This window comes from Malaclemys terrapin, chromosome 8 (genome assembly GCF_027887155.1).
Source record: "Malaclemys terrapin pileata isolate rMalTer1 chromosome 8, rMalTer1.hap1, whole genome shotgun sequence".
NCBI classification, from domain to species: Eukaryota; Metazoa; Chordata; order Testudines; family Emydidae; genus Malaclemys; species Malaclemys terrapin.
The window spans coordinates 53331462-53358330 of NC_071512.1; the positions used below are offsets into that span (position 1 = coordinate 53331462).

The 26869-nt window shown below is 45.3% G+C and overlaps 1 protein-coding gene across 1 annotated transcript in view; it reads left to right on the top strand.

Moving 5' to 3' along the window:
* Positions 1-26869, top strand: part of AXDND1 (axonemal dynein light chain domain containing 1) — a 77241-nt gene that overhangs the window by 44229 nt on the left and 6143 nt on the right. Inside the window, exons 13-21 of the mRNA XM_054036435.1 lie at positions 1016-1117; positions 1754-1920; positions 10686-10761; positions 11014-11248; positions 13184-13397; positions 16142-16235; positions 21709-21917; positions 23655-23751; positions 25543-25653. Coding sequence (XP_053892410.1) covers positions 1016-1117; positions 1754-1920; positions 10686-10761; positions 11014-11248; positions 13184-13397; positions 16142-16235; positions 21709-21917; positions 23655-23751; positions 25543-25653 — 1305 coding nt within the window. The remainder of the gene's footprint in view (positions 1-1015; positions 1118-1753; positions 1921-10685; positions 10762-11013; positions 11249-13183; positions 13398-16141; positions 16236-21708; positions 21918-23654; positions 23752-25542; positions 25654-26869) is intronic.

Below are 26869 nucleotides of genomic sequence, written 5' to 3' on the forward strand. Positions count from 1 at the left end.
GGCCTGTAACAGCAACATCTATTCAGATCTTTCACTCCAGATAGCAAGGCTGTAGTGTGTCTGGTGATGAGGGGAAACAGTTGTCCAGGGCCTGGGTTTGTAGTGAAAGGTGGGCCTCTCAGTGGGTCTGCACAGCAGGACGTGTGTGATGCGCAGCAGTGCTGGTAAGAGACTGGTCTGTATTTCCTGGCCCTTTCCCATGCCATGAGTCAGGGTTAAAATGGTTGATGCCCCTCTTGTATGTTGTGGGTCAGTACTCACCAACCACTTTGGACAGGGACAGTCTGCTAGTGTTTGGGTACAGCACCTAGCAATAATATGTGCAGCAGAAGGAGTTCACGCTAGTGCCACCTGCTCCAGTGGGGGTCAGCCAGGAGCAGGTGTTGGGGAGACACAACGAGCGCTCACTGTGACAGTAGAAGGGCAGCCCTGGGCCATCCTGAGCCACCTGATAAGCCAGACAGGGCAAAAAGAGGCAACAATGGAGCAGGGGGCTAAAACAGTGAGGAGCAGAGACAAGGTAGTGAAAGAATTGGAGAGAGCCAAGGGAAAGGGACTGAGAACAACAGCAAAAGTAGATGAGGGGTGTTTGAAAGAAAAATGAGATGGGGCAGATATATGAGGGAAGCAGCAAATGGGAGGAGTAACCGCAAGCGGGGAGCAGAGACAAGGAAAAGCAAGGGCAGTAAAACATTGATGGGAAACAGACTCAAGGTGAGAGGGTGAGTCCTGCAGTGGAGGAGGCAGGCCTGGAAGAGATAGCTGCCTCTCTGGGGGCATGGGGTCACTGTAGGGGACAAGTCACAGGAAGGCAGAAGACTACTTGTCCTGGCCCTGTAAATCCTGTCACAGCTCTGCCCATAGTCTCTTATAGTTTAGGGAGTGCTAGTGTGAAGTCAGCTTTTCAAGCTATGTTTCTTACACAGTGGAGCTTGGGTCAGTTATCTCCCAGGTTGTTCTCTAACCTCCTCACCACTCCCAAAAAAGCCGGTATAAATAACTGTGTTCCTTGCAGGTGATCGAAAGAAACCAGCTCACGTTGTCTCGCAAGCTCTATGTCAGTGAAAAGGCATGGACCAAAGTCATCAGACACTTCATAGTGCTTCTGGCATCACAGGTAGAGTCCTTTTTGTGATGTATGACTGTGGTGTGGAGAAGGCTATGTTTGGAGAGCTTGTGTCTGTGCAGGGTCCATCTGTTTCAGTGCAGAATTTCATGCTTCCCAGTTACTATTTGAACTTTAAAGTTTTGGCTCAGGTTTGAATGAACAGTATGGTTTGAATAGGTTCTCTATCTCCCCTCTCTCTTTCTCTCTGTTCCTCTCCCTGCTGTTCCTTTTTCTCCCCTCCCGTCGCTCTGTCCTCAACTCTTTTCATTTCTCTGTTTTCCCTTCTCTTCATGGCTTTTCCTACTTCGCTCCCTCTGTTCATCCTCAGAAGACCAAGCCAAATCAATGCTAGTGTAATTGTATCCTCAACAGTGCTGGCCTTGCACATTTGCCTTCTGATGTTTCAGCACAAATACAAAACTCAGGTGCTGAGCTGAGTCATGTTTGCCTCAGTCCTAATGCCACTGGTGAAATGTCCAGCTCCCAAGGTCATTGCATATGCTGTGGAACTGCAGAACATTTTCCAGCTAGCAGTCTGTGAAGTGGGTACTTCTTCAGACAGCTGAGTGGTCACTGTTCTGATCCCAGTGAAATGGAAGGTCCCTTGCCTTATGGCTCTCCCATTCTTTCTTGTGATGCACACAGGACACAGCAGACCTTTCCGATTTGCAGGAGATGACTGAGCAGTTCAGGGAGCTGTTGGACCGCATTGGAATTGAAGTGGAACATGCTGAAAACTCCAGCAGGGAGAAGCTGCGAATGGTTCAGAATGGCCTCACCAAGTGGATGCAGTACTTCCAGGACAATGTTTTGTGAGTGTCCAGGAGTGATTGTTTAATTTGGGCAGTGGTACACTAGCTACCTCCACCACCTTTATGTGACAGAAAATTGCAGTGCACCAAACCTGGCAGCCCGTACTCAGGCAAGACCACCATTAGCTGGAGGATTTGGCTCACTGGGTGCAAACTGCATATACCTAACATTATTCTGTTAGGTTTGACATCTGTTTATTTTGAAAACCTTGTCCACAGTTGAAATCTGTCAGCTCCAATATGGTGATGTAGACTTCTGTTCATGCCTTGTGCAATAATTCTATCTTACTCCCCGCTGAACAACAGAAAACAAAAGATTTCATAGTAAATTATGAGATCTATTTGTCTGTTACCATGAGGATTTTGAAGCGAATGGGGAGAAATGATCACCTAAGATGAAACATTACTAAAATACAGGCATTCAAGATAACATCCAACGCCTCAGAGGCCGTGTAGCTTGTAAGGTTTTTAGACCATCTATTTGTGCTGTGTTTTTTCAATGCCGAGCACAATGAAATCCTGGTTCATGACTGGGACTTCCACAATGCATGTAATGAAGAATAATAATGACAAGGATAAAGGTTGATCGTCTCCAAACAAAGGGAAAAAATAAATAGTAGATCCTATCTAATGGAAGGACTATACTATATCCTAAGTACTAACACACACTAAGGACTTGTCTACACTGGCAAGTTTTATCACCAAAAACTGGCTTTTGGCGACAAAACAGTGATAGCGTACCGTGTGTATGCAGTGTGACTTTTTCCAGAAAAAAAACGCCTAGTTTTGGCAACAAAAAACTTCCACCCCTGCGAGAGACTTTTGTCTTTTCCTCTCCCTTTATTGTTGACAGACATGCAGTGTAGACACCACAGGGTTTTTTTCGATTTTATTGGCCTCCAGAAAGTATCCCACAATTCCCATGCTGCCGGTTTGAACTCCGCTGCCCTGCAGCCAACTCACCCCTCCCCCTTGCAAGCCCCGGGAATTTTAGATTTAATTTCCTGCTTTCTGGCTTCCCAGAGGAGCTTCCCAGGTGAGCGTGACTGGCTATCGCACCAAACGCACTCCCACTTGGACCACTGATGAGTTGTTGGATCTGATCATTATATGGGGAGAGAAGTCTGTTCAGTCGCAGCTGCAAGTGACCTGTAGGAATCAGGACACATATGGGCAGATTTCTCGAGGCTTGTGCGAAAAGGGCTATGATCGGGACACGCAGCAGTGCAGAGTGAAGATAAAGAAGCTGAGGCAGGCATACCATAAGGTGCAGGAGGCGAACCATCACTGCCGCTTCTATAAGGAGCTGAATGCTATCCTCGGTGGTGACCCCACCTCCATCGCCGATAGCCCCGTTAGGGTGACCAGATGTCCCGATTTTATAAGGACAATCCCGATTTTTGGGTCTTTTTCTTATATAGGCTCCTATTACCCCCCCACCCAAGTCCCAATTTTTCACATTTGCTGTCTGGTCACCCTAAGCCCCGTGGATACTTCGCAGGCAGCAGAAAGAGGGGGTAACTCACAGGCTGAAATTCTGGATGAAGAAGTCAAGCTGGAAGAGAATGTGGTGCTCCCAACAGGGTCGCCCGGTGGGGCAGGCAGCCAGGAACTTTTCTCCACTCCAGAAGTGCTCAACAGGGAGCAGGAAGCAGATGAGACGCCGGGTAAGTTGCTGTGGCTTGTGTAGGGAATCAAAAAATGGGAGGTGGGTAGTGTTTTCTGTGAGCTGGACATTGCCCTGTGTAGCTATTCTGCATGGCCAAGCAGGGTGTCAATGGACATCGAGACCTGTAGGGAATCCTCCAGAGAGAGGCTCTGGAAAGTTTCCAAGAGGTACTTATTAATCCTCTGCCGCAGATTCCAAGGGATGGCAGCCTTGTTAGTTCCCCCCATTGTAGGAAACTGTACCATGCCATTTAGCAATCACTGGAGCTGGGACCAAAGCGGCACATAGCTAAGCTGCATATAGACCGGGGTGAAAGCCACAAACATTCAGCAGTTGTGCCCTGGTTTCTCTGGTCACCCGCAACAGCGAGATGTCAGCCAGCAGGTTGGTCACCTGTGAAAAAGTGTGGGATAATTTTAGAATGAGTTCCCTGCAAAGCTGCCCTGCAAGCCATGACCATTTTGTCCGTACGCACAATCGCCTTCCCCCCACTCCCGACACTCACCATGATTGGGGTGCTCGCGAAGCTGTGTGCCTGCCTAGAGTCTCAGAAAGAAAGTGATTTCTACTAGGAAATACCCTTTTTACTAAAATGTTTCAATCATTTGCTGGAATGTAACAATCCCTCTTCTGTTCAGCACAGACCTTGAAGAACACACCATGCACCCTAGTGGACCGGCTTTGGCAGATAAGAAAAAACCATAAGCGTAGAAAAGAAGACATGTTCTGGGAGGTGCTGCAGCACGATGAGAGACAGACCAGGGAATGGAAAGAGTGCTGGGAAACCAAAAGGCAGGCCAGAAAAGAGAATGCTGCTTTTGCCAGGCAAGCAACAGAGTGGATGATAAAAGTTATGGAGGATCAGACAGAGATGCTCAAGTCTTTGATACAGCTGCAGACTGAGCAGATCTGTGGTCGACTTCCACTGCAGCACATCCAGATGCAGAATTCTTTGCCAATCCCACACCCCTCTATGCCCACACATTCCTTTTCACTTCACAGCACTCCTGAGTTTCCCCATCACTTCACCCCTTCTCACAGCTTGCACAATGATAGCTGGAGCTACACACAGTTGTGAGGTTTTACCCTTTTTAACAATAAATAAAGACTAAGGTATTTAATGGTACAGTGTTTTTATTCTGTGTTCTACAAAAGCGTATAGCATTCAATTCACTCTCGGGAACAGGCTTGTAAAGCATTGTGTTGCATAGATCTTGGGCCCCAAAATTGTACATGGATGCACCTGGGAAGCAACTCCAAAGCAGACATGTATTACTGCCCCTCATTGTCAAAGCGGTTCCTCAAAGCCTCTCTGATGTTAATAGCAGCCCTCTGGGCTCCTCCGACAGCCCTAGCATCTGGCTGTTCAAACTGTGCAGCCAAGTGCTCTGCCTCAGTGCTCCACACCTGAGCAAACATGTCACCCTTAGTGTCACACAGATTATCCATAGTACAGCATGCGGCTATGACCATGGGCAGTGGCGAGCCAGGTTCTGAGTCTAGGGGGAGCAAACATAAAAAAGGCGCCTCCCCCTTGGCTCTTCCTCTGGTCACGGCCCCCCTTGGCTCCTCCCGTTCCCCCCCCAGATTAATCCCAGGGCCCGACTCAGGACTCCGGTGGGCTTCCCAGTGGTGCGGATATCCCAGTCCCCCTGCGGTCCCAGGAGTGTCTCTCCTGCCCAGCCCGCTCTGCAGGTGTCCCCGCCGGGGTGCGCCGCCCGGCCCCACCCGCGGGGTCCGTCCGTCCCCCCCCTCTCCGCCCCAGGCTCCTGCACCGTGCCAGAGCCTGTCCCTGGCTGATCCCAGCCCCGCGCCGCAGGCGGATCCCGGGTCCAGCTCATGAGACGCTGGCTGAGCCTCGCTCCACGGGCTGGGCCCTGACCCTCCCGTCGCTGTCCGGGGTAAACATCAGCCCGCTCCCGGCGCTCGGTGTGCTCCACGCGGGGCTCGCCAGCCAAGCGGCCTTAAAGGCGAAGGGGCTGTTTCGCCTCCCCCCGCCCACCGCGATGGGATGCGGGGGCCGCGAGCCACTGCCGGGAGATGCTGTTGCTGCCGCATTAGCAAGGGGCAGGGAGCGCTTGGCCGCCCAGCCCTGAGCCGCCGCAGGTAGGAGGTGGCTGCAGCGATGTTGGGGCCGCGCTGAATGTGGGGTGCGATGGCCAAGGAGCCGGCCCCCTCGCTCCTCCGGCCGCGCCCGCCCCCCCTCCATGGCTCCTCCGGCCATGCCGGTGGCAGGCGCCGCCTTTGGAAAATGTGCTGAGGGGAAGCGGCTGCTTCCCCTGCACCCCGCTAGCTACGCTACAGACCATGGGAATATTATCCTCGGTAAGGTCTAGCCTGCCATTGAGACACCTCCAGCGAGCTTTCAAACGGCCAAAGGCACATTCGACTATCATGTGGCACCTGTTCAGCCTGTTGTTAAAACACGCCTTGCTGCTGTCCAGGTGCCCTGTATAAGGCTGCATGAGCCAGGGTTATAAGGTGTAAGCCGGGTCTCCCAGGATTACTATGGGCATTTCCACATCCCCCACTGTGAACTTGTGGTCTGGAAAGGAAGTCCCTGCCTGCAGCTTTCTGTACAGGCCACTGTTTCTGAAGATGCATGCATTATGCACCTTTCCAGACCAGCCTGCATTGATGTCCATGAAATGCCCCTGGTGATCCACAAGCGCCTGCAACACCATGGAGAAGTTTCCCTTCCTATTGATATATTCAGAGGCAAGGTGGTCTGGCACTAAAATTGAAATGTGTGTGCCATCAATCGCCCCGCCACAGTTAGGGAACCCATCTCTGCAAAACCATCCACTATTTCATGCACATTTCCCAGAGTCACGGTCCTATACAGTAGGATGTGATTTATTGTCCTGCACACTTGGAGTAATACAGCCCCAACAGTGGACTTTCCTACTCCAAATTGATTTGCAACCAGTAGCAGTCTGGATTCGCCAGCTTCCACACAGCGATCGCAACATGCTTCTCTACCGAAAGGGCAGCTCTCAGTCTGGTGTCCTTGTGCCGCAGTTCGAGGGACAGCTCAGCACATAGCTCCATGAAGGTTGCTTTACGCAGCCTAAAGTTCTGTACCCACTGGTAGTCATCCCACATCTACATGACAATGCGATCCCACTAATCAGTGCTTGTTTCCCTAGCCCAAAAGTGATGGTCTACCGTATGCAGCTGCTCTGTGAATGCACAAAGCACAGATAAGTTGCTGCTGTCCATATCACACTCAGAGGCCTGTGATTCATCCTCTGCTAACTTTGCAAGTAACTCTGAGAGTAACTGTGCTGCCATGCGCGATGTCCTCACGACAGCTAACAGCACATAGGAGAGAAGTGCGGGATCCATCCTCTCTCACTGCAGATGCTGGTGCACACTATAAAAGAATGACAGTTGGAAAAAGGGTGCGAAAGGAAGCCAGAAACCTTTGAAAGGGTGGGACAGAAAGCGGTGCATGACAGTACATTTTGCACATCCCAGGATGAGCCGTGCTCCGTTTCCACATTCCCGCAACACCTAGCGATGGATGGTGTCGCCAGGCACTGTGGGATACATACCCACAGTCCATTGCTCTCGCTGTTGACAAAGATGCCCCGAATGTGGACACGATCTGTCGACAGTGGAAGCAAATGTAGACACGCTTTGGCAACTTTGCTTTTGTCGATTTTTCCTTGTCGAAATTGTTTCATCGAAAAAACTTGCCAGTGTAGACAAGCTCCAAAACAAGTCTTCTTCAGTGGCAACGTTAGGTACAATACAGTCTTTCTTAAGGGGGAAAGTAGAGAGAAAAAAATATAAAACAACTAAACACTTTTAATACAATGTCCTCAAATAATAACTGTGGCTTGTTTTTTCAACAGATCCTAGGTATCAAATCCTGAAATCCATTTCTGTCTATGAATCCAGATTGTAGAAAACTTCCTACCACAGTAAACCTCCGAGTTATGAACACCTCAGAAATAGAGGTTGTTTGTAATTCTGAAATGTCTGTAACTCTAAACAAAACATAGATTCATAGATTCATGGATTCTAGGACTGGAAGGGACCTCGAGAGGTCATCGAGTCCAGTCCCCTTCCCACATGACAGGACCAAATACTGTCTAGACCATCCCTGATAGACACTTATCTAACCTACTCTTAAATATCTCCAGAGATGGAGATTCCACACCTCCCTAAGCAATTTATTCCAGTGTTTAACCACCCTGACAGTTAGGAACTTTTTCCTAATGTCCAACCTAGACCTCCTTTGCTGCAGTTTAAACCCATTGCTTCTTGTTCTATCCTTAGAGGCTAAGGTGAACAAGTTTTCTCCCTCCTCCTTATGACACCCTTTTAAATACCTGAAAACTGCTATCATGTCCCCTCTCAGTCTTCTCTTTTCCAAACTAAACAAACCCAATTCTTTCAGCCTTCCTTCATAGGTCATGTTCTCAAGACCTTTAATCATTCTTGTTGCTCTTCTCTGGACCCTCTCCAATTTCTCCATATCTTTCTTGAAATGCGGTGCCCAGAACTGGACACAATACTCCAGCTGAGGCCTAACCAGAGCAGAGTAGAGCGGAAGAATGACTTCTCGTGTCTTGCTCACAACACACCTGTTAATACATCCCAGAATCATGTTTGCTTTTTTTGCAACAGCATCACACTGTTGACTCATATTTAGCTTGTGGTCCACTATAACCCCTAGATCCCTTTCTACCGTACTCCTTCCTAGACAGTCTCTTCCCATTCTGTATGTGTGAAACTGATTTTTTCTTCCTAAGTGGAGCACTTTGCATTTGTCTTTGTTAAACTTCATCCTGTTTAACTCAGACCATTTCTCCAATTTGTCCAGATCATTTTGAATTATGACCCTGTCCTCCAAAGCAGTTGCAATCCCTCTCAGTTTGGTATCATCCGCAAACTTAATAAGCGTACTTTCTATGCCAATATCTAAGTCGTTGATGAAGATATTGAACAGAGCCGGTCCCAAAACAGACCCCTGCGGTACCCCACTTGTTATGCCTTTCCAGCAGGATTGGGAACCATTAATAACAACTCTCTGAGTACGGTTATCCAGCCAGTTATGCACCCACCTTATAGTAGCCCCATCTAAATTGTATTTGCCTAGTTTATCGATAAGAATATCATGCGAGACCGTATCAAATGCCTTACTAAAGTCTAGGTATACATCCACAGCTTCACCCTTATCCACAAGGCTCGTTATCCTATCAAAGAAAGCTATCAGATTGGTTTGACATGATTTGTTCTTCACAAATCCATGCTGGCTGTTCCCTATCACCTTACCATCTTCCAAGTGTTTGCAGATGATTTTCTTAATTACTTGCTCCATTATCTTCCCTGGCACAGAAGTTAAACTAACTGGTCTGTAGTTTCCTGGGTTGTTTTTATTTCCCTTTTTATAGATGGGCACTATATTTGCCCTTTTCCAGTCTTCTGGAATCTCTCCCGTCTCCCATGATTTTCCAAAGATAATAGCTAGAGGCTCAGATACCTCCTCTATTAGCTCCTTGAGTATTCTAGGATGCATTTCATCAGGCCCTGGTGACTTGCAGGCATTTAACTTTTCTAAGTGATTTTTAACTTGTTCTTTTTTTATTTTATCTGCTAAACCTACCCCCTTCCCATTAGCATTCACTATGTTAGGCATTCCTTCAGACTTCTCGGTGAAGACCGAAACAAAGAAGTCATTAAGCATCTCTGCCATTTCCAAGTTTCCTGTTACTGTTTCTCCCTCTTCACTGAGCAGTGGGCCTATCCTGTCTTTGGTCTTCCTCTTGCTTCTAATGTATTGATAAAAGTCTTCTTGTTTCCCTTTATTCCTGTAGCTAGTTTGAGCTCATTTTGTACCTTTGCCTTTCTAATCTTGCCCCTGCATTCCTGTGTTGTTTGCCTATATTCATCCTTTGTAATCTGTCCTAGTTTCCATTTTTTATATGACTCCTTTTTATTTTTTAGATCATGCAAGATCTCGTGGTTAAGCCAAGGTGGTCTTTTGCCACTTTTTCTATCTTTCCTAACCAGCGGAATAGCTTGCTTTTGGGCCCTTAATAGTGTCCCTTTGAAAAACTGCCAACTCTCCTCAGTTGTTTTTCCCCTCAGTCTTAGTTGTTCTTTCAAATGTTTAAACATTGATTTAATACAGCTTTGAAACTTTACTGTGCAAAATAAAAATGCTGCTTTTCCTTTTTTTTAGTAGTTTATGTTTAACACAGTACTGTACTGTATTTCCTTTTTTTTTTTTTGTCTCTGCTGCTGCTTGATTGCGAACTTCTGCTTCCAAAGGAGGTCTGTGGTTGACTGATCAGTTTGTAACTCTGGTGTTCGTAACTCTGAGGTTCTACTGTGTTTATCCAGTAGCCTCCCACACCTCGGGTGGAAAACCTGACCTCATTGAAGGCACTGGGAGTTTTTCCATTGACTTCAAATGGACCAAGGATTCCACCCTCTGACTTTATAACCAGAGTTTTCTTTCTGAAAGCTTACTCTCTCACTGGTCTGACAGTGCTCTTGTTTGTTGTTTAAGTTTGATAATTTTTATACTTAAATGCAAATAAGTGAAATACCAAAATTTATTTTAATAGAACACTAAGGTTACAAAATGAGACACTAAAAGTCAGAAGATGCAAAATGTAATGTTCTCATAGTAACATTAACTTGGTTATCATCCTCATTCTACTTACTTGTTGAGCTACACATTTAAAAAGTAAAATAGGAATAAAAATATTATTTTAAGAAGATTTTTTCCAGGATGATTACAGTATTAGTGAAGAACAGCATTTTGTCAGTTTCATTCACAGCCTTACTGAGGACTAAACATCCAGTATTTGTTTGCCTTCCATTCCTTCTGTGTTTGAAGCAATCTTTTTTCCTACAAGGGACTCCAAACACTTTTGTGATTCTAGGGGAGGGAGTGTAAGTCAGTGGTGGGGAGGAAGCCCTAAAGACCCTTCCCTTAGCAAAAAGGCCTCTGTTTCAAGTACAGGATATAGCATGTAGCAGCACGTGCACACATTATAAGTTTACTTTAGCTCATTCAGGAGTAATGTTTCTCTTGTATCTCATCCCTTCTCAATTTCCCTCCTTGTCCCTCTAGCGGGAAAGCAAGCTTCTCTAATACGAAGGGAGAGATATTGGAGGAAATCCTACAGGACTTCAAGAACTTGGAAAATGTAAGACTTTCTGACAAGCATATTCCCCTAGCCTACAAACTAAGCTGCTAACAAATAATTAATATTTAGCTCTACAAATGCTAAGAAGGATAGAAATAAAGCAAGGCTCCACGTTTGTTATATAGTGGCTTAGTTTGCACTTTTTCATCTTGGGCCAAAAGGGTATCCATCAACTTTCTGTTGCACATCTGGGGATGACCCAGGCAGCTGAGAGCTTTTTCTGGGATGACATGTTCATTACTTTCTTTTCAGATGTTGAATGAGGACCTGGAGCAATATGGAGGGGAAGTTCTGCTAATGAAGAAGGAGACCCTCAAGACTGCTGCCAACCTGCAGAAACGCTGGACAGAGCTGGGACAAACAGTGCTTAGTCGTCACAAGGACATTAATGGGGTGTTGCCTCCAGAGCTCAGGGCCATGGAAGAAATAAATGAACGTGCAAATGAGCTCTGCCAGCAGTACAGCGTAAGAATAAATGGGGAGAATGGTAAGAAATTACCCATCTTGTCATTCAATTTTTCCTTCAGTGTGTCAATGAACAAGTGATTAAAAGAGAACTAGCTGATATAATTTATTTGGACTTTAAAAAGCCTTTGACAAAGTCCCTCACAAAAGGCTACTAAAGAAAGTAAGGTCTTGTTTGCACAGGATGTTACTGTGTGGGAAGCCAGAGTGTGAATCTACAGTGCATTAGCCTGCCATGCTAAAGTCACCAAGCTGACCCTAGTCAGCGCTCTGCAAGTTCTGCAATGTGCTTTTTTGACATACTGCAGTTTGAAATGGGAGTACATCAAAATGCACTGCGAAACTTCTAGTGCATGGTAGTAGTGTCCGTATGGGATATTACTGTATGGCAAGTTAGTGCACTGTAAATTCACACCCTGGCTTGCGCAAACAAATGTCCGGTGTAGACAAGCTCTTAATAATCATAGAAACTGGTAAGAGACATAGGGGAAAAAAGTGGGGCTAAATGGTCAATTTTCAGTATGAAAAAAAGTTAACAATGGGTTGCCACAGGATTCTATACTAGCTCCAGTATTGTGTAAGATATTTATTAATGATCTGAAGAAAGAGGTGAGCAGTGTGCTGGCAAAATCAGCAGATGACACAAAATAATTTAAATCAGTGAAATCTAAAGGGCGTCCTAACGTAATGAGGGGCTTGGGTAGCACCGTGGCAGAGGAAATCCAGTGTTGACAAATGTAAGGTAATACACATTGGAAAAAGTCATTTGAGAACTATTGCTGGGTTCTAAACTAATGTAACCACTCGGGAAAGAGACCAGAGGTATCAATGTGAACAGCTGAATAAAACCAGTGTTCAGTGTGCAGCAGTGGTAGAAACAAACAAAATGTTAAGTAGTTATAAGGAACAGGCTAGTGATATTGAAAACATAATGCCGTAACATAAAGAAATAGCATTCAATCAGCTGAATACTGTGCTAAGCTCTGATCACCCTCTCCACAAAACTGTGTATCGGAATAGAAGGGGGTCAGTATTGGGTGACAATGAGTAGAGGCCTGGAGAGACTTCTGTGTGAGGAGAGATTGATACGACCAGACCATTTAGTTTAGATAAGAGGGGACCTTACAGAGATATACAGAATAAAGGTAAGTCTGGTGCTCCTGTTTACCCTTTCTTCTAATAAAAAACAAGGGGACAATCAGTGAATGTGAAAGGCAACAAATTTGAAAAAGGAAATCCTTTTTTCCCCATAATGCACAATCTGTGGAACTCTTTGCCGCAAGACATCACCAAAGCCAGCACCTTTAGTAGGATTCAAAGAGAGCTTAAACACTTTATGTGGATAATGACAATGTGTATAGTTACATGCAGCTCAGCAGACAGAGAATACACATTTGCATATGCAAAATGGGTAAATGAGCAGGTAATCACACCTTTGCACAGGCAGTTTCCCATTTTACACACACCTTTATAATTTGCACATACACATGCACATTTACCAGGCAGAAGTTGGGTGCTTGTGTTGGAAGTTTTGCGCTTTTATGTATGAGGCATTCTTGGCAAGTAAATAAATAAAACCATACTGTGAAAGGCTCTATGCATAGCAATGACAGATCCTTTTTGGTCTGTCTTGATCCAGTGCTTTTGAATGAATACAAGGCTGCTGATTCTTGTGATATTGGCCATTGCTTAGAGCTAGGAATCTGAAATTGATTGAGCTATGTAGGAAATTTATGGTCTGAACCATAGCTCCTTGAAATAAACAGAAAGACACCCATTGACTTAGTGGGTTTTGAATTAGGTCCTTACTAAACAATTAATCTTTAATTCAAGCCTGCTAAGTTCATGCATAGTGTAGTCATTTCTCTTATCATTGAATTTTGAACTGCTGGATTCTGAAGCTCACTTTTCACTGACTGAAGGAATACAGATAAAGTTTCCTCTTTTCCCCCCACAGGGGTAACCAGGATTTTGACAGGTTTAGTGAGCAGTATGGAAGATTGGACGTTCAAGATGCTAACCAACAAGCGAGGATCTGGCATGCATGACTCTGATTGGCTGAAATTGTTTCGAGTGATTCCTGATTGGCTGACCCAGGTGGCTGCACTGATGACAATTATAGGTTCCGGACAGTCTCATGAGGATCGGAGAAATAGAAAACCTAATGCCTCGTAAGATAGGTCCTTGCCAGTATTGTTCATTCTTCTCTGGGGCTATCCTGATACAATTTGCTCTTCTCACATGCTTGGGTAAATGTTCTTGTGTGGTGGACACTGTCTGGAACAGGAGATTGGTAATGGGCTACAGAGCCTTTCACCTCTAGGCCACTGGCTGAAATTTGGTTCAGATTGGCAATGATTAAAAGTCATTCCCATCTGATGGCTGTTTGGTAATACCTGTGAAATGAGTTGTGCAGAGTTCCTAGTACATGTGTCCCCATCACAGCTGACACTTACTTGGCAACCTTGGAGTTAGAAGCCAAGGACCAAATGGACCTCAAAGCCTGACCTCTCCTCATCATTAAGTGAGTGGCCATTAAATCTGTCTTCAAAGGGAACAATGGGTTTCTGTTTGGGTTTTTTATCCAAGCAATATCAGCAGCACTCAAGGCTTATCATCTCTGTTTTTGCTAGAATCAGAAGGGTAGCCCTGGTTGTCTGTTTCCACAAAAACAACAAGCAGACTAGTTAGGGTTACCATATCTCATAAATAAAAAAAGAGGACCCTCCACGGGCCTTGGCCCCGCCCATTTCCCCACCCCTAGCCCCACCCCAACTCCGGCCTAACTCCGCCCCCTCCTCCCTCCCACTCCCAGCCAGGGGGAAAGGGCTGCCCCAGCGCTACCGGCTTCAGGGTTTGCCGGGCAGCCCCCAGACCCTGCGCCCCCAGCCGGCGCTTCCCCAGCGCAGCTGGAGCCCGGGACGGGAAGCGCCCAGCCGGGGGCGCAGGGTCTGGAGGCTGCCCAGCAAACCGTGAAGCCGGTAGCGCTCGGGCTTTGGGCATCCCCTATGCCTCCAGACCCTGCGCCCCCAGCCGGGCACTTCCGCTCCCGGCTCCGGCGGCGCAGGGTCCGGAGGCACGGGGGCTGCCCGAAGCCGGTAGCTCTCGGGCAGCCTGGCTCTTAAACAGAGCCGAAGAGGAGCAGAGCCTCCAGCCGCGGCGGCTCTGCTCCTCCCTGACTCTTCGTCTCTGTTTAAGAGCCGGGCTGCCCGAGCGCTACCGGCTTTGGGCAGCCCCCGTGCCTCCGGACCCTGCGCCGCCGGAGCCCGGGCGGGGAAGTGCCCGGCTGGGGGCGCAGGGTCTGGAGGCACAGGGGCTGCCCGAAGCCGGTAGCTCTCGGGCAGCCCGGCTCTTAAACAGAGCCGAAGAGTCGGGGAGGAGCAGAACCGCCATTTTCCCGGACATGTTCGGCTTTTTGGCAATTCCCCCCGGACGGGGGTTTGACTGCCGAAAAGCCGGACATGTCCAGGAAAAAGAGGACGTATGGTAACCCTAAGACTAGTGGCACCTTTAAGGCTAACAGATTTATTTGGGCATAAGCTTTCGTGGGTAAAAAGCTCATTTCTTCAAACATGCATCCGAAGAAGTGGGTTTTTTACCCACGAAAGCTTATGCCCAAATAACCATCTGTTAGTCTTTAAGGTGCCACCAGACTCCTCGTTGTTTTTGCTAGAGTTTTTCTGGGAGGACCACAAAAGTAGACTGGGAGCTTTCTCAGTCTTTAACTAGTAGAGAGGCAATGACAAATCTTTCATGACAACTGTTTGTCAGGCATTTGAATTAAATACATGTTAAACATAAATAAAACCAGAGTTTGAATATTCTGACTGAAAACCAGTTGCTCAAGATACTCTCTTGTCATAATGCTGTTATTTGTCAGTAATCCATAGAGCCTCCCAGGAAGGACAAGCTGGACTGAATTTCTAATGTAAAAATCCAACAGGAACCTCTCTCCTACTTTTAAAACACATTTTAGCCTTCTTTATCCATCACAAGGAAGCAAATCAATATACAACTTTTGTTTCCACTGTAAGTCAATCACATTTACATAGAACTTGTGACTTCAGAATTCCCATTATTGGAAGCTCTCATGCCCAGTTTGACTACCTCATACAAGAGATTAATATAGTTTGTCAGTTATTTGACTGAATATTTTGTTAATCTAAGCTCTCTTTCCCCCCAGATTTCCATTTTCCTTAATTATTGTTGTTGTCTGGGAATGATCTTTATGATGACTGCTCCTTAGCTCCTAGTTCCACTCTCCTGCAGTTAGAGACCATGATACAAGCTCTCTGTTCTGACTACACCCTGAAAACGACTCATGGGTTTCACCCGTGGGCTCCCCAACCTCCTTCATCAGCACTTAAATCAATTAGAAGTCAAAGCCAAACTGTTTTAGCACCTGCATGCTGCAAGTGCATCAAATTTACCCTCTTTTCCTGGGAAGTGGGTTAAAGTAAAAATATAACAACAACAGAAAGTTAGCTGAGCCAGAAGACTCTTGGTATAAGGAGAATACATTCCTACTTCAACTCCTGTGGCATGTGTGATCTGTGCTAGAAACATGTATGCAGGAAAGATAGGAGAGAATCTTGCTGATCCAGATAAAGAGTTGAGTTGGGAAGCTAGATTTCTGTATGAGCCATGAGAGCCTTGGAGTCAGATCTGATGCACTATAGTCACTTTGGTTTTTGGCACCTTTAAGACTAACAGAAATATTGGGAGCATAAGCTTTCGTGGGTAAGAACCTCACTTCTTCAGATGCAAGAAGTGAGGTTCTTACCCACGAAAGCTTATGCTCCCAATACTTCTGTTAGTCTTAAAGGTGCCACAGGACCCTTTGTTGCTTTTTACAGATTCAGACTAATACGGCTACCCCTCTGATACTTCGGTTTTTGGGTTTGTTTTTCTTCAGGGTCGTTTCAGGTGATGTGTTTAAGATGATTCAACAATGGATCTTGACCACAACTTCTGGGGCTGAGAAGGACAACATACAGCTCACACAGGAAGTAGGTATATGCCGGAGGGGGTTTGGGATGGGAGCACATCTGTCTAGCATTCATTCTCTTATTTTATTTTTGTATATTTATTATTGTTTAGGGTAGAATCCAGAGGAATCTCCCTGTGCCTTTACCTCTTCCTCTCCTTTTGAAGCTCAGCACTATGGTTTCTATCTTTCTGGCAAAAGAAGGCTTGGCAGGGATCCTTTCAGAGTTCTTCAGTGCTGTTGCTTATTGAGTCAGAGAGGACCCAGTAGAGTGACATAAACTAGACTTTAAGCAGGACCATTGGAAATGTATGAAAAATTTTGCCACATTTTATAGATTTTTTCCAATGGCTTCTGCAAAGAGTTTTTAAAATCTCTAATTTAAAAAAAAAAATCAGATTATTTCAAAGTACATGACAATGTTAACAAGTTCATTGTCTAAAGTATAGCCACTTGCTTGACAACGCTTTCAGTTCAGGATGCAGTTCACCTTACACAGAAGGTGTGCATCGAAGTATGCATTCAAATTAGCCTTATTTATAGTATGGTTGTTTACAGGCTAAAAACATTTTATATGTCACCCAAGACTAAAATCCACCAATCACCTTTTTACCTTGTTTTCCTCTGTCAACCTGTTCCTTCCCTATCTTTTGTTTTGGAAAGCACATTCCAAGTGCTAGGGGCCATGGAGGCACAACCCAACCTGTACTGGAACACACCATTCATGTATCTTTGATAGGTTTCATATTTGTGAATACCAAAAGCTACCTTTCATTTGCAGAGTATTGTCAGATATATATTGTGACAGGTTGGACCCCCCTTCTGGGGTGCCACCTGTTTTACTGGGATTTCACTGAGCCTCTCTTGCTCAACCAGCCAGGGTTCCTTCTCCCTGCTTTGCTGAATTAGGCTCACCTAATTCACACACACACACAGGTAGGGCCACTCCCCGCTGTAGTCACAGGCTGAAGTTAGCTCTGTGTGAGAGGACTCCCCCAGCACTCGTGCGCCACACCCCTTTTGGGAGATAAACCCAAAATAATACTGTCTTGCACTGTATAGAAAAATCTGCACAGTGCAAGCTCATAAAAATCCGCCCTTTTCCTCAATATGAAGAGAGATGTGCACAACTTCTTGCCCGCCCCAGTTAGAAATTACATAAGCTGGATTTTATTATAAACAAGAAATAAGTTATTAACTACAAAAGGTGAATTTTAAGTGGTTAAAGGGATAGCAAACAGAACAAAGCAGATTACTTTAGTAAATAAACAAACACCGCAGACTGAGCTTAACACTCTAGATAGATAGGATACTAATTAACAAATTCTCACCCTGAGTGATAAACAGGCTGGCAGATTCTTAAGGCACCAGTTGCCTTGGCTTTCCCAGATTTTCTCACGCAGGCTAAAGATCTTAGGCTGGGACCATCACTTCTCACAGTTCAGTCTTTTTTCCTCAGGTGTTTTCAGGTGGGTTGTTGTAGAGAGTCAGGACCACTCATGTTGTCATTGTCCCTCTTTTATATCTTCCCCCCACTTGCTGGAAAGCTTTTTTGCTGTGACTTGGGTCAAATAGTTCCCAATGTATAGAGCTATCTGACCTGGGTCAAACAGTTCCCATTGTGTAGAGCTATCTCGGAGAGGTTTCTATTGCACACGGTTCCTGGGGTGATCCTTGTGCTTGTGTGCATTTCTTCAGTCAGCCATTAACATTGTCTGGCCTCATCCCACAGAGCACATTTGAAATACAGAGACATGGTTAATATTCCCAGCTTCAGATACAAAAATGATACATGCATACAAATTGGATAAACACACTCAGTAAATCATAACCTTTCCAATGATACCTTACATGAGCCATCTTGCATAAAGTATATCTTAGTTATACTATATTCATATCATAATTATATTTCCATAAAGAATATGGGGTGTAATATCACATATATATCTTGACATAAGTGAACAGAATACAAGTTAGTTAGCATAACTACCCAACATTCCTATTTGATATAATGTATATAATATTAATACAGTGCACATAATACTTGTTAACATGGTGTGTGGCCATATAATTATATGTGTTGGCTAACAAAGTGGTTTAGTAAATATATTAATAACTATATTGGGTAGCTTTAGGCAAAATGGGTATTTAACCCTGTCTTTATATTAAATCCCACCCACACACCACCTCGAGAATTTTCATTCACTCCATGAGACCTGTCAGATCTTCCCACCCCCTTCTCTCTCTCTAGAAATCTTCCAGTGTCCTGGAGCTTCTTTCTTGCCCTCTCTCCCAGATTCCTGAGTTGACACCACAAAACAATCAGATACTAGATACAGCATTCAGTTATTTGCATCTTTAAAACTTTCAACCTTCCTCACCTGTAGAGTATTCCTTCGGGTGAATCTAACCATGCTGGGTAAAATGTACTAGCTGGACGTTTCTGCTAAAATGGCAAGCAGTGAAATAATTGAAATGTTATCCTTACAGATTTTCATGAGGCAGAGTCCAAGCCCAGTCAGTAGGCCTGCTGCTGGGGGCCTCACCCCAGGGTCCTGGGATCTGCAGCTGGATGGCTCTGGAAGTCTATTATCCTTCTTCTATGGCTAAGATTTCTCATCTTTCTTGTTCTCTTTCCTTTTCTGCCTTCTTTCTTCCTTGTTTCCTCAGGCTGGTGAAAAGGAGGAAGCCCTGATTCTCTGATCCACTGGGACTATTTTCTGCTGCTCTGGGGGCACCAAGCAGCCTTAAACCCAGCAGACAAAGAGCCTGGAGGGTTCCATCAGTTGCAGGGGGAACCTCAAGTGCCACTGATCTGCCAGAGTGGCTCCTGCATCACCCTTCTTCACAGCTGCTGGTGTAGTGGGTGTGGCTGGGGTCTCTTACACACCCAGCTGTTCCCCAGCTGCCATAGCAACATCTGATAGTTCTTTGCAGCCATTGTAAATTCAAGCACACTTCACTGAGCAGCCCTAATCTGAGCATGAAATTTCTACTGCATGTATTTCCAATGGCTCCAGTTGTAAGATACGGTCTTCTCAGGACTCCTAGCCCTTAGTGGTCCAGGAAAAGTGCAACTAGATGTCTGAATTGGACCTGACGTCCCATTTAGTAGCCTCAAGTACCAAGATTTGGATGCTGGGCCAGTATAGAATTATAGAGCAGCTCCCCACTCGTTTTATTTTATATGCATTCACCAATTCCAATTTTATGTTAACTCAACCCTCTCTTTGTTATATTTGAACTTCCACTCTGAGGATTCTTTAGTGGTCCATGGACAGCTGGCTACTTACACATAAAACGGAACATAAAAACAGCCCTATCGGGTCAGATCAATGGTCCATCTTGTCCCAATATCCTATCTTCTGACAGTGGCCAGTACCAGATGCTTCAGAGGGAATGAACAGAGCAGGCCATCTTTGAGTGATCAATCTCGGGTCATCCACTCCCAGCCTCTGGAGGTCAGAGGGTAGAGACACCAAGAGCATGGCTCCATCCCTGACCATCTTGGCTAATAGCCATTGATGGACTTATCATCTGTGAAGTCATCTAATTCTTTTTGGAATCCAGTTATAGTTCTCACGGCAAAGAGTACCACAGACTGACTGTGCTTTGTGTGAAGAAATACTTCCTTATATTTGTGTTAAACCTACCGCCTATAAATTTCATTGGGTGACTCTAAGTTCGTGTGTTATGTGAAGGAGTAAATAACACTTCCTTACTCACTTTCTCCACACCATTCATGATTTTATACCACTATCATATCGTCTCTTTTCTAAGTTGAACAGTCCCAGTCTTTTTAATCTTTCCTCATATGGAAGCTGTTCCATACCCTTAATTATTTTAGTGGTCCTTTTCTATACTTTTTCCAATTCTAATATATCTTTTTTGAGTTGCGGTGACTAGAACTGCATGGGGTATTCAAGATGTGGGTGTACTGTGGATTTATACAGTGGCATTACGATATTTTCTGTCATATTATCTATCCCTTTCCTAATGGTTCCTAACATTCTGTTTGCTTTTTTGACTGCCACTGCCCACTGAGCGGATGTTTTCAGAGAACTATCCACAATGACTCCAAGATCTCTTTCTTGAGTGGTAACAGCTAATTTACATCCCATTATTTTATATGTATATTTGGGATTATATTTTCCAATGTGCATTACTTTGCATTTATCAACATTGAATTTCATCTGCCATTTTGTTGCCCAGTCACCCAGTTTTGTGAAATCCCTTTGCAGTCTGCTTTGGACTTAACTGGCTGTCTCATTGGCTTTGTTTCCATGTGTTAAACTGCACTCAAAGATAGTTAAACCAACATTAAATGCTATTCAGTGTAGGCAATTGCTGTAGCTGGCACAGGGATGTTATTTTATTTGCACAGGGAAGGAAGTTCATCATGACAGCTGACTCAGCAGGGATTGAATCTGAGACCTCCAGAGCTAAAAGCATAAGCTGCTTCAACTTGAGCTAAAGGGCCAGGCAGTAGCAGGCTGTAACACACACCTGTCCTCTGCGCTTTGGCACAGGTGGGGACCTGTAATATACAACAGTGGGCTACAATAACGAAGCTGGTCCATGAGACAATCTCTCTATGAAGATGTGGCCTATGCTTTGAAAATCTTTGGGACCCCATACTGTATGGATTATTATAGAAGTAAGGCAGGGAAGAGTATGCATGTGTGTGTTTCAGCCACTGGAGAAGTGTCCCAGTAGCCTACCACTGCCCTCCCTGCAGTGGCTTATTGCTATATCAAGAGTATGGATCATTTAATTTTATATTTCCTGTTTAAATACACCTCTACCCTGATATAACGCTGTCCTCAAAAGCCAAAAAATCTTACCGCGTTATAGGTGAAACCGCATTATATCGAACTTGCTTTGATCTGCCAGAGCATGCAGCCCCGCCCCCCCGGAGCGCTGCTTTACCGTGTTATATCAGGTCACGTTATATCGGGGTAGAGGTCTGTAATGTATCCTTCCACTATGAGAAGTAGTTCCTAGAGAAAATAAATGAGAAAATAACAGGGTGAAGGGTGTGAAAACCTTAACTCCAGTCTCCCCAGAATCCTTTGGAAATAAGCTCCTGATTGCAGCTATCTTTTCTTGATCTCCAGTCTCATCTGGTGTCTCCTCCAGAGTGACTTTCCCATTTCCAGCTCAGATAGCTGCTTGGTCCTGTTGGATCTTGGATTCACCCTAGAATCCTGTTTGGCAGCTGCCACAAAGTTATTTTTGAAATGCCCCATCAGTGCCCCATAGAGTTGTGGGATACTCCTGGTTCCTGGAAGCTGTGTGGCTGATTGATAGTTTTCATCCTATGTTAACATCTTTTCTATCTTAGAGGGGCAGTTTACAAGTGTAGTGAGTGTCAGTATATTTACCCACACATCTGAACTTTGCCACTAAAGTCAGAGTACTTTGCAAATCAGACACCCTCTTACCATTCCAGATTCTTGATCCAGTTTAATCCTTTAGTTTGAACTTCTATGCAGATGATTGATCTCCACAAAGACCTGACCATGTGGATAGTGAATTTCCTGGCTTTGATGGTACCTGACCACTCCTCCAATAAGGGTCTCCTAGAGAATGAGTCAGAAGCTGCTAAGGATCAAGAGCTCAAGAGGCTAAGGGGCTATAAACTAGAGGAAGAAGCTATGAACCTGGTTCCCAAACTGAGCAGATTCTCCAGCTACGTAATGAGGTATTAATAAAGCCTTGGGACCTCACCTGCCTATGGGATTTTCCCATTAGAAAAAAATCCTTAGTGTGATGGGAAAGCCCTCTGAAGAGAGGTATGATCTCCCCAAAAGTGGGTGGGATCATAAAAATGCAACTTTAATGCTGTGTGGCACTCAGAAGGAAACATTTCAAGTATAAGTTAATGATAACATTAGCTGGAACGACTTGTGTTGTTCAGCACCCACAGCTATGTAATCACTGAGGGCTTGATTGGTATGAGCATTGTTCGGATCTCTTAGACATATCAGAGATTCACGTGGTAAACGTCATGCTGAAGAAAATGATTGGGGAATCCTGGAGGACTTTGAGTTTATAAAGCAAGCAGTGGGTCCCCTGGCTATAATATTGGCATCTACAGAATCATGCTCTAATGTGGTGCATGTTTTATAAAGGAAAACAGACAAGAGCCCAATCCTCTGGGATTCCACTGTCTGTTGTGCCAGTAATGCTGTGTGGTAACAGTTCCCATTCAGCTCCAGAAGGAGATGGAACCTGGGAAAGGGACAAATGGGACAGGAGACAAGGGAGAGAGGGATACTGGAAGAAGGGTGAAAGAGAGTGACCCAGGGGACGGGGACTTGTTTGGAGAGACTTGCTGGCTGGCTCAGTGACTGAGTGGAGAAATGAGAAGAAGGGTGAAAAGGAGGAAAGAGACACCCAAGAAAAGGGTGAGGGGAGAGAGACAGAACAGAGCATGAAGACAGACACATTCATATGCTGCTGCTCCTCCTCTGCTGGGACAGGCTCCCAGTTTGAGTCTGCCTGGCCATCTCCTGCTAATACCCATGCTGGGGGGTGGGTTTCAAAGTGGGCTCCTTCTAAGGCTCTCTCCAAGATCCTGGAGGGAGCTGCTTCTCTCCCACTCTATGGAAGCTGAAGGAAGTGGTGCCCTAAAGGGTATAGCTGATATGACAGGTTGGCAAGAAATGCCTCTAGGGCCTTTACCTGACTTCACTACTGGGCCAAGGAGAAGCTGGTCTGTGAGGGAGGAAGCTCTTAATTCAAATGGAACTGTTGGGAGTAATATCAGAGAGAGAACTTGGCTGGTCAGGAAACTTAAACATTCTCTCTCAATAGTTTGCTACTATGTTGCAGCCCTCCTGTAATACTGGAGAGATTAAGCACAGTCTTATAGGCCTACATCCTCCCACAGCCCCTTCTCTAAGGCGTATCAAAAACCTGACAAATGCATCACTTAATAAACAAACCCAAAGGAATGGGCTGCCCTTGTCTGTACATGGCGCTGCTTTAAAAATCCTGCTATGTGTGATCACACTGTGTCTTGTTGCAACAACAGGATCCTGCACAATTCTGACCAAGGGGAAAAAGGTGTTTGAGAGCATTGCTTAGAGCAGGGGTCTGCAACCTTTCAGAAGTGGTGTGCCAGGTCTTCATCTATTCACTCTAATTTAAGGTTTTGCATGCCGGTAATACATTTTAACGTTTTTAGGTGGTCTCTTTCTCTAAGTCTATAATATATAACTAAACTATTGTTGTATGTAAAGTAAATAAGGTTTTAAAAATGTTTAAGAAGCTTCATTTAAAATTAAATTAAAATTCAGAGTTCCCCCCGACTGGTGGCCAGGACCCGGGCAGTGTGAGTGCCACTGAAAATCAGCTCGCGTGCTGCCTTCGGCACATGTGCCATAGGTTGCTTACCGCTGGCTTAGAGGGTGGGTGTCATTCTGTGTCTCCTCAGCTGCTGCAAGGAGTTGGTAGATGTTACAGTTCGGAAGAAACAAGCTGAAGCGGATTCAGACCACAATTATGAGCTGCGGGAGCTGGAGAAAATCAAGGTAACAGTGTCTGTCCACAGTATGGTCCAGATCATCCTGGGTTTATTTGTGAAAGAGTAAGAGGAAGAACTGGCACAAAGCTAACACACACAAGGGAGTCAGGAAGGAGTTTGAACTGACAGAACATTTTTGCTTCATCTTAGACCCAAGCGTAGAAAGCCACAAACCACCACCAAATATTTCTTTCTTGCAGCAATATATTCAGCCTTTATGGTTCACCAATGGTCAGTAGTGAATTAAAACATAATCAAATTAATTGAATGATAAGGACCCTGGTTAGAGACCCCAATGCTCCAGATGTCTGAGTAGCAGCCATGTTAGTCTGTATCCTCTCTGGTCACTCAGTAACAGACTTAAAGGTGGCAGTTTTGCAACAGAAAAGCTTCAAAAACAGACGCAGCAGTTTCTCGTTGGAACTTGAATTAATATGCAAACTAGATACCATTAACTTAGGCTTGAATAGAGACTGGGAATGGCTGAGTCATTACACAGATTGAATCTATTTCCCCATGTTAAGTATCCTCACACTTCTTGTCAACTGTCTAAAATGGGCCATCTTGATTATCACTACAAATGGTTTTTTTCTCCTGCTGATAATAGCTCATCTTAATTAGCCTCTTAGAGTTGATATGGCTACTTCCACCTTTTCATGTTCTCTGTGTGTATATCTCTCCTTACTATATGTTCCATTCCATGCATCTGATGAAGTGGGCTGTAGCCCACGAAAGCGTATGCTCAAATAAATTTGTTAGTCTAAGGTGCCACAAGTACTCCTGTTCTCAATGCTCCAGAGAATCCCTCAACACTTCCTCCAGTCAAACTCTACCTCCATTCATGGATTCCTTCCAGCAGTTTCCTACTGACCCCAGAGACCACTTCAAAAGCTGCACAGTTTTGAGACGTCTGGGCCATGTTCAGACTTAATTCCTTCCTTACACTGTTCCAGCGTACATGCCTTGGGACTTTTCTGTAGGATCTAATCCATATAAGAATTGCAATACACTCAAATCTAGTTTAAAGCATGTCAGGCACTTGGGCTAGGTAGTTGTATCCAGGGTTTTGCTGAGCCTAAGGAGAGAGACCCGTGGCTATACTGGGAACAGTACCCTATTCAGCAGTGGGCAAGACTTCCTTATCTAGTCCTCATGTCTCCTGACTCTACATATATATGTAAAGCTATTATGCAGATAACATGTTAACTGCAGGATTTTATCTTAGAGGAGCCAGGGAAGGTGCCCTCTAGTACTGCATATCTCCATTCTTCCCTTCTTGAATTCCCAATACCTTCAAAGGCCACCTCCTGTTGGGCTGATCCAATCTACCATTAAGGAATACTGAGCATGTGTCCCTCTGAAGCCTCGCATTGTTCTAAGCATCAAACAAATGGGGTTGTCCCAGAGTGGTGTGAGGAAATGCTTCCTGCAGGGGTTGAGAATGCTTCTCCCCAGCACTTCTGGTCTGTGCTGGCTTATGGGGTAAAAACAAACAAACTTGGTGCCTGAACTCTGATCCCTGCCCCGAGCTTTCAGGACAATGTGCTGTCACTACACTGTTGGGCCAAACCAATTGGCAGCTTGTTAAATATATTGTCTGGAATAGGTGATTAGCCCATGAAAGGCTCCATGCTTGAAGGCTTAGGAGGAGTGTATGTTCCTTTTCCTTGGTAGGAGGAGGATAGATGGGGCCATATAAATACCATAGATAGAAGGATGGAGTTATTTAATCACAGGAGTGAATGAAATATCAATTCTCTCCCTCTTGTAATTTGTCTCTTCTGTTATTTCATCCCAGACCGAGTGCCTTGATTGGATTAATACCTGCAATCTCCTGCTTTCTGAATTCAAAGGCTCTCCAGTCTCCTTACTGAGTTTAGAAGAGCAGAGGAACCTGTTTGGGCCTCAGGTACACACAGACTTAGCATTTGCCAGCCAAAGTAGAACCTGTTTGGCTGGGGAGCTGCTTGAAAGGCTTTCCCAACTGAAGAAACTATGGTTCAGTTTCCAGAAGGATTCAGCCTATAGAGCCCTCTGCATTCAAGACTCCACCTTGGAGGGATTATTAGAGTTCATGATGATGGAGTTTGTGACACCTAAAATGCTTCCAATGGGGGCAGACTTTCAGCTGGTGTCAATTGTCATAGCTTCAGTGGAGCTGTGACAGTTGACACCAGCTGAAAATTGGCCCTCTGATGTTGCCTGGTAAATTCTGCTTCTCCCAAGAGATTGCAAATTGATAGAATCCTGGGGTTTGGATTGCACAGGAGTTCATAATGGTATGAGAGCTTCTAGTGTATGGGGAGACTTTGGCAAACCAGTAAAGTGCTTGAAACCACTATGGCTTATTGTTAAAAAGCAACCTAGTCAGCAGGCTGTAAAATGGCCATGCAGCTTGACCAAGGCAGGAGGGGAGGGGGTTTTGGGTGCCATGGAAAGGGCAGCTTGACCCTGCATCCTTCCTGATAAGAATTGTGTTGAAGTTGCTGATACATGCGTTTTAAAAGAATAGGCTATGCCCCAGGAATGTCTATTGAGGTCTCAAGGCTGCAAGTTCTGGAAAAAATCCCCTCACCTGGTTAATCAATAATCAGAAGGAACCTCTTGCTTGAAACTGCTTACTTAACAAGGTTTCTTTAAGGGACATGTCATTCTATTACTAATGTATAAATAAAGGGATTCATTTGGGGACTCTTCGGGACTAGTCTCTCCCTCTGGATGCATCTTGTGTTCCCCACTGGCAGACGGGCTGTCACTGTGCCACTCGAGACCCACACTCAGCTTTGGTAATTATCAAGGGTTGGGAGTGTTTTACTAATCTTGTTGCGGACGTGTGTAAGTGCTTGAGTCTAAGTAAAGTTTAGCTTTAAGTGAAAGCACTCGTGTGTTGTCCTGTTTGTGCCAGCCATCTATTGGTCGGACGGCCGTGTCTCCACTGCAGGGCCAGCTCTAACTTTTTTGCGGCCCCAGGCAAAAAAGAAGAGCGCCGCCCCTCCGTAACACCCCCCCCCCCCCCCCGAGCGCTGCGCTGGGTCGGCCAAACCCCCGCCCCCCCCGAGCGCCGCTCTGCTCAACCCGCCCCCAGCACTGTGCTACCCAAACCCCCGCCCCCCCCAGCGCCACGC